Below are 13,562 nucleotides of genomic sequence, written 5' to 3' on the forward strand. Positions count from 1 at the left end.
TGGAGTGAATCTGTGTGTGTGTGTCAAATAAGTCAGTTAGAGAAATCGGAGATATTCAGTTAGTGAGTCAGTGAGTGAGGGGACAGAGGCTGTGTGAAAACTTAAAGAGCAAAGAGCTCAGAATACAAGTCTGTAAAAGCTAAAGTTGTGAAGGAGCTATGAGAAGGGTCTGTGAGAACCTAGAGTGGTGAAAGAGAACCTATAGTGCAAGACCTAAGCCAGTGTGACTGCCTGTTAAAGGAAGATATTCCTGTCAAGAGTGGGATCTTAATGTTAAGAAGATCGTGTGTGATACCTCACCAGTTTATTCATAATTTCCTTATTCCCAAACAGTTACAGATAACCAGCATCTTGTTTTGTTCTTATTTCAATAAATCCTATTTTGTTTAAGTTTAACCCAGAATTCAGTTCAATCCTTCCCCAGGGCCACATAGACCTTTGAAAGCCCAGACCCTGGGTCACATTACCAACACTAGCTAATGAGAGAAAATCTGGAATTTGTTTAAAGTCCTGGTGGCAGCAGAAACTACCCTGTTTGTGAACACAACGTATAATTGAAAGTGAAAACCAGTCCTCCCTGTCTGCCTCATGGTGCCAAGAGAGGACCGCGTGTCCCTCTCTCGGTGTATGCAGGGAGAGAGCATGTCTTCATCCAGAGTGAGAGAGGAGGAGGAAGGGGAAATTGATCCCTGAGGACACAATCTGCATTTCAAAGAGGACAGTGGCAGAAGAGTAGATACAGGAAGAAAGGCTTGTGTGCCTGTTGTAATGTATTCAATAGCTGCCATTGAATGCATGATGTATGTGAAACATCTAATCGACTTGCCATGTTGAGCTTCGTCCTGGGCTAGGATCCAAATCCATCCAATCGCATTGCTAGCCCAGGAAGCACCTAGCCAATCACTTTACAGCAAGCTCCCTGAGCGGGAACGTCCGTGATTGGTCCTTATATGAACAACCGTATTGGTTGGTATTTGTACAGTGGGTGTAGCTACATTAGCTGGGAGAGTTTAAAAGCAGGACAACTGCAATGTAAAAGTTGAACTGTTCTGTTCTGGCTATCAGATGTCGATCCGTGTTGGAGTTGTGTTCGAGTGGAAGAATAAAGTTGTGTTCTTGCTACTCTCCGACTTCTTTGTTAAGCGAGCAACTTAACACCTGTCTAGCTATCTAGTCTCTCTTGCCACTCAGTCTGGAGGTCTGAGACGGGGGACGTCGCATCTGGGACTTCCGACAGTTTGAACGAGAGCACATCCCACGTCTAACAACAATGCTGGGTTTGTTATTATCCGGATATTTCTACTTCCTCCATGGACGGCTGACCAGGGCTTAAGTGCGGGAGAGAGCAACTCAGCATGCCTGGACATTGGTGGTCACTATGTCGCTCTAAGGGTGTGTAGGTGTTCTCTCCTTGAATGAGATGTTTCTCTTTGTCTTAACCTGGGAGCTGCCCTCTGACCCCTCCTCTCCCTTTCTCCTCTCACTCACAGCACATGGCCTTCCATGTTGGCACATATCTGGGACTGCCAATCCCCAGTTGGGGGCGGGGGATCCCCCGCTTTGGAGCCCCTCCTCCTGCTTCAGGGCTATCATTGTGGTCCAGTGTGCCAAGATCAGGAGCGTTCACTGTCCGGCTGCCAACCTCCAAGTGGGGTTTGGGGATCTCCCAGAATTACAAGTGAGCTCCAGACTGCAGAGAGTGGCTCCCCTGGAGAAAAGGGCTGATTTGGTGGGCAGACTTGGCGGCATTGTATCCTGCCGAGCTTCCTCCCTTGCCTAATTCCTGCCTCGCTCAGGCAACACCTCCAAATCTCTAGGAATTTTCCAACCCGGGATTGGCAACCCTTTTAGCTTTGGATGCGTTGCCTTCTTTCCGTTAACTTCTTGTTTTCATGCCCTGGAACACTGCCTCATGCGGACACCTTTTGGGTGCGGAAGGTATAAAAGTATGTAGAAAACTCCATCCTGTGTTTCTAATTTCACCAAGCATGTCTCTGCTTTACACCCAACATCTCCCATTGACAGCTCCTCCTCCTGCTATGTCCTGCCATTCATCTCCTTCCCACTGTATCCGTCTATCCTTCCTCCTCTCCCCCAAATGCCCCTGTTACCCCCTCCTACTTACCCATGTGTCCGGTGACGTCAAGGTTCACACATTGGTCCTGGTCTCCGACGCAGCTGATCTGACTGCGGGCACCTTCGGGGCACCATGCGCCCTGGGTTCCACAGGTGTGACAACGCATGTGGTTGGCAGGGGGAGGATGGGAGACTGCAGGGAGACAGACAGGGGTCACTATGGGTCTCAGAAGGGAAGCGGCAACAGGGGAAGGGCACAGAGAGAATTCTGCATCTAACATTCGCTTCCCATTTTCTCAACTGGGAGGAAAAAGTGCAGCTCAAAACCACATTCAAATACCTCGGGACACTGGTGTACTGACTGCAAAGTCACCCCTAAATGGCCATGGCCATAAATCTATGCAGAAGGTACCATAAAACCCGATGGTCAAGGAAAGCAAAAGTGGCATGCAATCTAGAGGGTACCATAAAACCCGATGATCAAGGAAAGCAAAAGCGGCATGCAGTGCAAAGGGTACCATAAAACCCGATGGTCAAGGAAAGCGAAAGTGGCATGCAGTGCAGAGGGTACCATAAACCCGATGATCAAGGAAAGTGAAAGCAGCATGCAATGCAGAGGGTACCATAAAACCTAATGGTCAAAGAAAGTGAAAGCGGCATGCAATGCAGAGGGTACCATAAAACCCGATGATCAAGGAAAGCAAAAGCGGCATGCAATGCAGAGGGTACCATGAAATCTGATGATCAAAGAAAGCGAACGCAGTGTGCAATGCAGAGGGGAATTTCTGTTCCAAGGTGGGTTTTGTAAAACAACGGAGGGAAAAGCCAATGCAGAATCGCCCTGAGTATCCTTTGCCAACCTGTGCTTGTGACGAACTAGTTGTGGCCATTCATCACATGAAAAAAAGTCTTCAAGGGCACGCAAGTCCCCTGTGCTAGATGCAACATATTTGCTCTGGATCAGATGAACTTTCATCAAGTCTGATATTCTAGACTCTGTTTTTTAAATAACAAAGGAGCCAGGATAAATTTGCCTTTGAGAGGACAGAGAAAGACCTCTTCCTCCTTCCCTCCTCCTGTTCCGCTTCTGCTTAAAAGCACTCTCTGCAAACCACGTTTCCCGAGTTCCAAAGAATGAAAAAGTAGCATAGAGAAGGGGGAACTGAGCAGAAAACAGACAGCTCTGAAAAGGATTGGGACCGTCTGCTGCTGAGATGCACTCTCTCCAGGTAGCTTCGGGCTAGGGGGGAACAAGTATGGAACTCTGAGCCTTTAATCCAGGGTGGTGTATTGTGGATGAAGAGTCCAACTTGGACCACGGAGGTCTGGGTTCGAATCCTTGCTCAAAATAAGTCAGTTACCGTCTCAGCCTAACCTATCCCACAGGATTATTGTGAAGATAAAAACAATGGCAGTGGGAGGGGGAGGGAGATTGTGGATGCTCCCTCGAGAAGGGTAGCTTTAAAATTGTTCAATAAATAAATCTCCCCCCCCCCATGACAGATATCAATGATATTCTTTTCCCTCCCAGGGCTTTTCTGCATTCTCAGTTTCCTCAGTTATGAGATCCTGTTGCTTAGGGGGAAGGTCTGTCCTGCATGCGTTTTGCTCCCTCTAGAGGTCGATTTGATATTACACCACTTTATCTCCGGAATAAAAACCTGCAGTTTAAATGTGTGCAGAGATATGCTGGACGTATAGTGATATAATATAGAATCAGCCACTAGAGGGAGGAAAGCCTATGCAGAACAGGGGGAAAAATAATCCCTGAAGCAACAGAAACATACAAGGAAAGTGAGAACGCAGAAAAGCCCCTTGTGTCTACAAATCAGGGGTGTGGCTGGGATTATTTTTCCCTTCGGGGGCATTTAAATAAGTCGGGGGCACCCCCGCACACACACCCGTGAGCCAACCTGCCCCGGGATAGCCTTTGACTTACCCGGGAGGAGCTGGTGCTGCTTTGTATGTTTGAGAACAAGAAAGGCTGATTCCTCACCTGCACATTCCAGGAGGGAAGGAAGTAGCCTCCCCACCCTGCTTTCCTGGCGGCCTCTCTAGGATTTTAGCCTCGCTGGCATTCCCTACTGGGGGGCCGAGACAACCAGGAGGCTGTGATAATGGCGGTGAGGCTGAGAGATCCTCAGTGGAGATCCTCTCCACCCAGTTAGCAACCAGCCATGTCCTACCATCAGGGCTACCTCTACCAGCTGCCGGGCTTGTTGGCACTCGCAAGGCAGGGTGATGGCTTGGCGAAAACATAAAATAAAAAGTTGGCAGGCCTAGGTGGTAAGTCGGGGCCCCCGGCCTCGAGATGCCTCACTGTAGCTACGGGCCTGCTGCCAATGCCTCCCCCTCAGCCAGACCCTTTCCTAACTTCTTGAAATCCCACAGTGAATGAACTTGAGCGGCAACTGTGTAGTGTCGTGAACTTTCCTGAGAAATCCCACCTGCCCGTTCTGGTCCTTAAAACCCCCCAGTTTTGGGACTGAGCGGAACCCCTCACTTCCCGTTTCAATTTTTGGCACCGGCGACAGGACTCACCGAAATAGGTCTCATTGTTACACCCGTCCTCGGAGCAGAACCGCGACTGATACGAAAGAGACATCATATGCGAGTTCAGGGAGATGGATTGGTGCGGGTACAGCTGGCGGGCGCAGCCTTTCTTAACGGTTTGGAAGTCCATGAATGCTGGAAAATAGAAATACCCTTCAGGGGTTGCCTTCTTGCTAACTCATCGTCGATACCCGAAGCACAGGTCGAGATTTTCCCCCCTCCCCGTGTTAGAAACTGGTGACATGTTTCACCCAGTGTGGTGTAGTGGTTAAGAGTAGTGGTTTGATTCTTCACTCCTCCACACGAAACCTTCAGGGCGACCTTGTGGCCAGCCACCATTCCCTCAGAATTCTCTCAGCCCCACCTACCTCACAAGGTGCCTGTTGTGGGGAGAGGAAGGGAAGGCGATTGTAAGCCACTTTGAGACTCGTTTTTTTTTAAAACGGGCCAAGCCCTTATTTTTATTGTTTTAACCCCAACCACCCTCCACCAACAAACACTTGAATATTAAATTTTTTAAAAGATCCTTCTCCGGATATACATAAATTTTAGATTATAAGTACAAAGAAATGCTTAAACTGTCTGTGAATGTGAGTCCAACCACCTGTGTTCCCTCTAAGCTGAGTTAGTGTGAGCTAGCTCACAGTTTTTTAGCCTCCGGCTCACACATTTTTGTCTTAGCTCAGGAAAGATGGCTCCAGAACAATCTAATTTATGTAGTAGCCAAATCACTCACTCACAACTTTAATGCCAGTATTTCACAAGAGTAGAATTTTTGCTCACAAGGGAACATTGCCAACCACTCATAAAAATTTTGCCAACTATTTTGAAAAGTCCCGTCTTCTCTTCCGCGAATTTTCAAGGTCAGATTGTCCATTTCTACTACTTCTAAAATCTTGGTTATAAAATCATTCTGAGTCGGACAGTCTTCTTTCTTCCAGTGTTTAGCAAGTATCATTCTTGCTGTTATTACCAAGTGCGTACATAGATAGGCATCTTCCTTCTTTAGTATAGCTGGCATAATGTTCAATAATAACATTTCTGGTTCAAACGGTAAATTAATATTCATTATCTGCACTATAATGTTATTAATTTCTTTCCAACATTTTTTAATTTTTTCACATGTCTACCCAACGTGATAAAAGGAGTCTATTTCAGTTTTGCACTTCCAAAATTTGTCAGAAGAATTTGAATAGTAGCATGCAAGTCTATCAGGGGTTAGATACCATCGCTTTGAGACTCCTTAAGGTAGAGAAAAGCAGGTTATAAAAACCGACTCTTCTTCCTCCTCTTCTTCATATTCTCAAACAGTTCCAAAACAATGGGAAGGTGGCCTGGTTGCATCTGTGAGAGGACCAGAGGTCGATTCGGGGGGGGATCGCGGGGGATCGCAGTTCCCCCGGGTGAGGTGCGGGGGGGGCACATGACGAAGCCCCACCCCTTGCTTCCGGCCGCCCCGCTTTCGGCCCTCATTCAGCGGCAGATGAAGAGGGAGTGTAAGTTGCTTCCTCCCCGTCTCTCCCCACCCCTGCCTGCCTGGGGCCAGGGAGGGCCTTGGTGGGGCTTCCCCACACTCCCGCCGGCCTTGCAGGTCCACCACTGGGCCTTATGATGTCAGGGGGTGTGGCATATGCTAATGAGTTATGCTAATGAGTTCCCCTAGCTCTTTTTCTACAAAACGACCCCTGGAGATGACCACATTTAAATTGGTTCCGGGAATGGTACCCTCGGCTTCGCTCGGGGCTGAGGAACCGGGCTCTGCTTTCTAAGCCGCCACAATGCCTATAGGTTTCCTGTATGTCTCACCCCCTGTATGTTTTACCTGAGGGCCCAAGTACTGTAACCAATCATACCTCTGTTGGTGCTCCCGCCTTGCGGAACAGCCTATGGCTACCTGGCCTGGTTAGGAAGGCTCCCGCACGTCTGTCATTTCCCAGAATTGGTAGAACAGAGCTCTTCAAGAGGGCATTCTGATTAATGGGGTAAAAAGGTCGGGTTGCCAACCTCAAGGTGGTAGCTGGAGATCTCCTGGGATTGCAACCGATCTCAAGAGGGACAGAGATCAGTTCACCTGGAGAAAATGGGTGCTTTGGAAGGTGAGCCCTATGGCGTTATACCCCACTGAAGTCCCTCACCTTCCCAAACCCCACCCTCCCAAGGCTCCATCCCCCAAATGTCCAGGGATTTCCCAACCCAGAGCTGGCAACCCTAATTACTGGCAACCTATTAGGGATGCCAGATGGGCACGAATGTAAGGTGTGCTTGGTTCCCCACCATATGTCAGTAAGCACCTCCTCTGACTTGGCCCACTGTGAGAGTTTGCTATGCCCTGTCTTCAGACCATAACATTTCAGGAAGGAGGATTCGACAAGGGATTTCTACCCCGCCTTTTCATTGTCTTTTTCTGTCATCAAGCCTGAGAAAGACGTCCGTGAAACTCAAAAGCTTCCTCACTCTGTTGTGTGGTCCTAAACAATCCTACTGCTAGGATTGCCAGGTGTCCAGTTTTAACCTGGACAGTCCAGTGTTTGCCCTTTCTCTTCAGTAAGTAAACTGAGAAAATCCGGGAATATAAATGTCCAGTCTTTTCTAATTAAGCAAGCCTACAACCTCCACAGAAAGTGTGCTTTTCTTTCCTTTGTGCTTCTTCTTCACTGCATTCAGCAAGGTTTAAAAATAACCAAATCCACCGCTCGGCAGTAGAGTTGCCAGGTTACAGGAAATTCCTTATCATAGAGTTCCCAGTGATTCCTAGAGCTACCCTGAAGTGACAAAGGGTAGTTCTAGGAATTGCCAAAAACTCTATATATCGGTCAACAAGTTCTTTATCGAGTGCACCCCGTATTTTCATTGAAACCATCTGGCAACCCTACCCACTGATCCTATTTGTATCCCCCCACCAAGTTGTCTAACATGGCTGCTTGAATTTTAGAAAATCTGTTTATAGAAGAAACGATCCTTTACAAGGAATGCCTTTAAGCATCAGTACGGATCATACGTACAAACTGAAGCCTTGCGGACAGATGTGGTGCAGCTGGCCCAGGGGTCTTTGCACGTGACGGTTTCTCCAACGCAGTCATATTCTCCTTGGCACGTATTGCACTGCAGGCAAAAAGCTAGAAGAGAAGGAAGAGAATTAATTATGAAGATATTATGGTTATGGTTATAACATACATGCCTGGGAGACAGGCAAGCAGGCATAGAAATATTTTAAATAAAATAAATATCTTTTCTCTCTCCTATCCTGCAAAGGGCTGATGCTCTGCTATGTACCCTCACAACAACCCGCAAAAGTTTAACCAACACGGGGGAGGGGGCAGATGGAAGGCGGGCAAGTGGGCATGGAAAAGGGGTGTGGGCATTTTGGCTTCTCCGCGAGGCAACTGGGAATCTTCTCAGAAAACAAGGATCGAGAAGACATGGGGGAAACCAGCAATTATGCGGGTCCAAAAGCGGCCATGTGTCTAACGGTGGGAAATTGAACAGAACAGCCAAGGGAAATGGAAGAGTGAGCCTGGGGCAAGGCTTGTGTGAAATCAGTCTCGGAGAAAGCGACTGGCTCACCTAGTAATCTTTGTGGCAGAGTCAGGATTTGAACCTGGGTTCCCCCAGTCTACCCTAGCTTCTACTCTTCACTTAACTTCCCCAGCCCTAAAACTTCCATCTTTTTGCCTCTACCAGGGCTCCAATTCCCACAGTAGCTCCACGGATAGGCAAACATTCCACTGGTGCACCTGCCCCCAGCATGGGGAGAAGTTGATCGCGAAAGCCACACCTGGTGGATGTCTGTCTGTCACAGAGCAGTTAAAGCCCCAAACTTCCCAGCATGATTAAGATTGGGCAACCCGCCTAGCCCGGAGGGCTACCTTGGAAGGGCATCCCATGGCAGCAGCAAGCCCCTCCCCGTGGAATCTTTGCATTGGATACCACAAGTACTATCTCTGGCGCTTCAGTTTTCAAGACTTGATTTTGCTTGCATGCTCATTGCTTAATACAACAAGATTTTTATTCTAGCTTTTTTTAGGGGGAGGGTATCAAGTCATAGCCGATATATGCTGATCCCATAAGGTTTTCAAGGGAAGAGATGTTCAGAGGTGGTCTGCCACTGCTTGCCCCTGCCTCCGAATTTATCTTGTTCTGTTTTATGGTTTTTGCACATCATAAATACTATTATTAATCATATTACTAGCGGTTGTAGATTTTCCGGGTTGTCTGGCCGTGGTCTTGGCATTGTAGGACCTGACGTTTCGCCAGTAGCTACGACTGGCATCCTCAGAGGTATATAACACAGAAAGACGGAGGACTCTCTGTGTCAAGGTGAGGAGAAAAATGGGAGGCAGGTCATTTAGATCTACTCAGTGTAGTATGAATGGGAATATAAAGATTTTCATATATAGGTTTTTTTCCTTCTTGATTGTTCATATTCATATTTCTCTGGTTTTTATAGATTTGTTCTTTAAGTAATATTTTATTAGGATGTTAGAAAGGTCTGTTATATAGAAGGCTTTCCTCTTGTAGGTCTGATATTGTTAGACAACTTAATAGGTACAAAGTTCATGATTCTGTAGTTCTTAGGGCAAACCTTTCAATGTCTTGGTCAGATAAGATTTTAGTCTGATATGAAGAATCCTTGCCCATCATAATTTAGGTTAGGTTAAGTAAACACTTAGTTTGACGTAGATATGTTTCTTTATATCTGGCCAATCAGAGGAATATTACTCAAATTACCACTGTCTTTTTTAACCACTTATGCTGTTTGAATATTGTTTTCTTGATGATGTCAGTCCATGTATAAAATATCATGTATTTCCTGAATATGTTCAAGAAGAAGATGAAGAAAAAGAAGCGAGTTGTCAATTTTTGGTTAACTATTTGGTCTAATTGTTTTCCTATTAATTGAGGCATTTTTTCCTGAATATGCTCAGAAGATAGCAGTCAGTTTTGATGGGTCCTTTGGCCTAACTGTTTTCTGTATTTCATTGCAATAAAATACAAGAACTCCCTCCTCATTTGACTTCATTTTTGACATGGAATCTAATATGTACAACATCAGGAAGGTGGGGTAGGGCTGCGTCATTGTCATGTAGGCGTCCCCCAGGCTGTGAAACATGCTAATGGAGGAGCTGAAGTTGACAACCCTATTGATCACACTCCCCATAAGCAGCAACTTAACAATGGAATCAGGAGTTCCAAGTTCTCAGAGGCAGCAGTGACTAGGCGTTCATTTAAAGTATGAGATGAGGCCATCTCCGGGTGGAGGAGACGCCGTGTGCCATAATTTGGCTAGGCAAGTGAGAACTTGAAAGAAAGCAGGTGGGAGGATCCGAGAGACAGTTCACCATTTAGCCAGGCTGGTATTTGGGGCAAGACAGGAGAGTACCGAGGGTGGTTCTTAAAAACTAGAAACAGGAAATGCCGCATGGTGGCCGCCTTGCTATTGGCCACACTAGGCCCTTCCTTTGCCCACTAACATAAAATCACAAGAGAAGCCATGTTGGAACAGCCCCATGGTCCACCCAGTCCAGCACTTTGTGTCATGCAGTGGCCAAAACCCAGGTGTCATCAGGAGGTCCACCAGTGAGGCCAGAACTCTAGAAGCCCTCCCACTGTTGCCCCCCAAGCACCAAGAATACAGAGCATCACTTGCCCCAGACATAAGAACATAAGAGAAGCCATGTTGGATCAGGCCAACGGTCCACCCAGTCCAACACTCTGTGTCATGCAGTGGCCAAAACCCAGGTGCCATCAGGAGGTCCACCAGTGAGGCCAGAACTCCAGAAGCCCTCCCACTGCTGACCTCCCCAAGCACCATTGCCCCAGACATAAGAACATAAGAGAAGCCATGTTGGATCAGGCCAATGGTCCATCCCATCCAACGCTCTGTATCACACAGTGGCCAAAATCCAGGTGCCATCAGGAGGTCCACCAGTGGGGCCAGAACTCCAGAAGCCCTCCCACTGCTGGCCCCCAAGCACCAAGTATGCATACCATCACTGCCCCCATACTCCTTTGAATTTAGCAACCCCCAAATTCTATTCTTGAACCTTTGGAACTTTCAGCCACTTAAGGCTAGCATTTGCTCTTCCCAACAATTTTAGAGAGAGAACTCATTCACGATTTGAATATACGTTTCAACTGTCTGGTAGTAATAATAACTCAAGAGGAATAATCAATCATGCAGTGGCCAAAACCCAGGTGTCATCAGGAGGTCCACCAGTGAGGCCAGAACTCTAGAAGCCCTCCCACTGTTGCCCCCCAAGCACCAAGAATACAGAGCATCACTTGCCCCAGACATAAGAACATAAGAGAAGCCATGTTGGATCAGGCCAATGGTCCATCCCATCCAACGCTCTGTATCACACAGTGGCCAAAATCCAGGTGCCATCAGGAGGTCCACCAGTGGGGCCAGAACTCCAGAAGCCCTCCCACTGCTGGCCCCCAAGCACCAAGAATGCAGAGCATCACTGCCCCCAAGACTCCTTTGTATTTAGCAACCCCCAAATTCTGTTCTTGAACCTTTGGAACTTTCAGCCACTTAAGGCTGGCCTTTGCTCTTCCCAACAGTTTTAGAGAGAGAACTCATTCACGATTTGAATGTACGTTTCAACTGATTGGTAGTAATAATAACTCAAGAGGAATCATCAATCACGGTGGGTAGTCTTAGCACTGCTGTCTTTATTTCTTGCTAATAACTTAGCATCGACTCAAAGTTTTCTTTCAAAACATGGTGTGTGTGCTAGTGAGCCATCATTATAACAGCCCTTCAAGATCGATCAGCGGTGTGCTAGTGAGCCATTGTTATAACAGCCCTTCAAGATCGATCAGCGGTGCTGTCTCTGTATTGCAGACGGGGGGCAGTAGTGAGCAAGATTCCCACGCCATGCCTCAGGGCCACCGAGTGAGTTCGTGAAGATCTGAACCAGGGACTTTCCAACTCACAATGTCCATCACTTCCCTACTAAATCAACTTTTGATAACGGCACAGGAGGAGAGAAATCAGGACCAACATGGTACATTCCTCATGTTCTGGTTCAAGTGCCTCCCAACGATCGACTGCCAGTAAAAGGTAAAGGTTCCCTTGCTCGAAAGCCAGTCGAATCCGACTCTAGGGTTGCGGTGCTCATCTCCGTTTCCAAGCCGAAGAGCCAGCGCTGTCCGAAGACGTTTCCGTAGTCATGTGGCCGGCATGACTAAACACTAAGGCGCACGGAACGCTGTTACCTTCCCACCGAAGTGGTACCTATTTATCTACTTGCAATTTCTTGCTTTCGAACTGCTAGGTTGGCAGGAGCTGGAACCAGAGACGGGAGCTCACTCCGTCATGCGGCACCCTGGGTCTCGAACTGCTGAACTACCAACCTTCCACAGCTTGCAGTTCAGCGTTTTAACCACTTGAGTCACCGCAGCTCCAACTGCCAGTACATTGCATTATATACTGAGGACTAGAAAATTGTTGTTTTACCACCTGGAGTCTGACTCAGAAAATGGGCTGTCTGCTTTCTACGGAAGTAATGGCTCCAGCTTGGCCCACATTTAGAGGGTCCATTTTTCCTATGGGTCAGAGTCCCACCCCCTTCCGCTTTCTCTATGATTTAAAGATTGGGACACCCATTGCACCGTTTCCTGATCTTCCACACTACTTCAAATACACAAAAGGTAAACAAGCCTCCCAATGCATGTATAAAACAAAACTAAACATAAGTTGTAATTATCCATCAATTATCCATTAATTGATGATCCATTAATTACCACAAAATAATAACCAGGATTTATTTGCTTACTCGACTTACATCCCGCCTCTCTCCCCAGCAGGGACCCAAGTTGGCTTACGTGATTCTCCTTTGCTCCGCATTATCCTCACAACAACCCTGTGAGGTAGGTCACAGGCTGAGAGTGTGTGACTGGCTCTAGCTCATCCAGCAAGCTTCCATGGCAGGGTGGGGATTCGAACCTGGGTTCCCCAGATCCTCGTCTGACACTTTAACCACTGCACCATGCTGCCTTTAACCACACACACCATTAAAAAATTGCTCTGCTATAAACACATCCTTTTACCTGCCCTGACCTGGATAGCCCAGGCTAGCCCGATCTCGTCAGATCTCGGAAGCTAAGCAGGGTCGGCCCCGGTTAGTATTTGGATGGGAGACTGCCAAGGAATACCAGGGTCGTGACGCAGAGGCAGGCAATGGCAAACCAACTCTGAAACGTCTCTTGCCTTAAAAAACAAGTCTAGCTCGCCACCTAGTGCTGCATATTGCTAAAAGAGCTAGAACTCGTGGCTGCCAGACAATCTTAGGATCTCCTGGCTTTACTACACACACTGCCATACGATAATTAATATTATCCCTTTACCAATATGGCAAATAATGAGCATCAAACGTATTTTGGCCACTGCCTTCCCCTTTACCAATATGGCAAATAAGCTAATTCAGCAGAGCAACATCATAAAACAACAGAGCATCAAACGTATTTTGGCCACTGCCTTCCTCGGTGGCGCGATAAGTATTATCAAGCGAAAAAGCTTCGGAGAGCAGAAGTTTTCCAGTTGGTCTTGAATATCATTTGATACTTATACGAGCATCATACGTTTGATGCTCAGCGAGGCTGAGAAGGCAGAGTAGCTGGCTGGGCTGGCATGGATGGGCAGTGAGCCATGGCAGTGCCGTTGCGGGGCGGGCTCTGGGGCGGGACCCCACTGGAGATGTGGATCCTTAGCTTTCAGCGCTGCTCTTCTCCTGGGCCGTCTATCTGTGGGAGGCGCCGTCTGCCTGGTGGCAGAGGACTGTGTACAAGATGGCAACCCATGTCCCATTGGAGCAGGGGTCGTTTCATAGAAAAAGAGCTAGGGGAACTCATTAGCATAACTCATTAGCATATGCCACACACCCTGACATCACCGGAAGTGTGTCATAAGGCCACACCCCCTGACATCA

General features: G+C 47.5%; 1 protein-coding gene across 1 annotated transcript in view; it reads right to left on the reverse strand.

The window, feature by feature from the left end:
* Positions 1-13,562, reverse strand: part of LOC107115685 — a 29,590-nt gene that overhangs the window by 8,711 nt on the left and 7,317 nt on the right. The window contains exons 2-4 of the mRNA XM_015417444.1: positions 7,632-7,745; positions 4,618-4,764; positions 2,126-2,269 (exon numbers count right to left, since the gene is read on the reverse strand). Coding sequence (XP_015272930.1) covers positions 2,126-2,269; positions 4,618-4,764; positions 7,632-7,745 — 405 coding nt within the window. The remainder of the gene's footprint in view (positions 1-2,125; positions 2,270-4,617; positions 4,765-7,631; positions 7,746-13,562) is intronic.

This window comes from Gekko japonicus, unplaced genomic scaffold (assembly GCF_001447785.1).
Source record: "Gekko japonicus isolate JY-2015 unplaced genomic scaffold, Gekko_japonicus_V1.1 scaffold2860, whole genome shotgun sequence".
In the NCBI taxonomy this organism is placed as follows: domain Eukaryota; kingdom Metazoa; phylum Chordata; class Lepidosauria; order Squamata; family Gekkonidae; genus Gekko; species Gekko japonicus.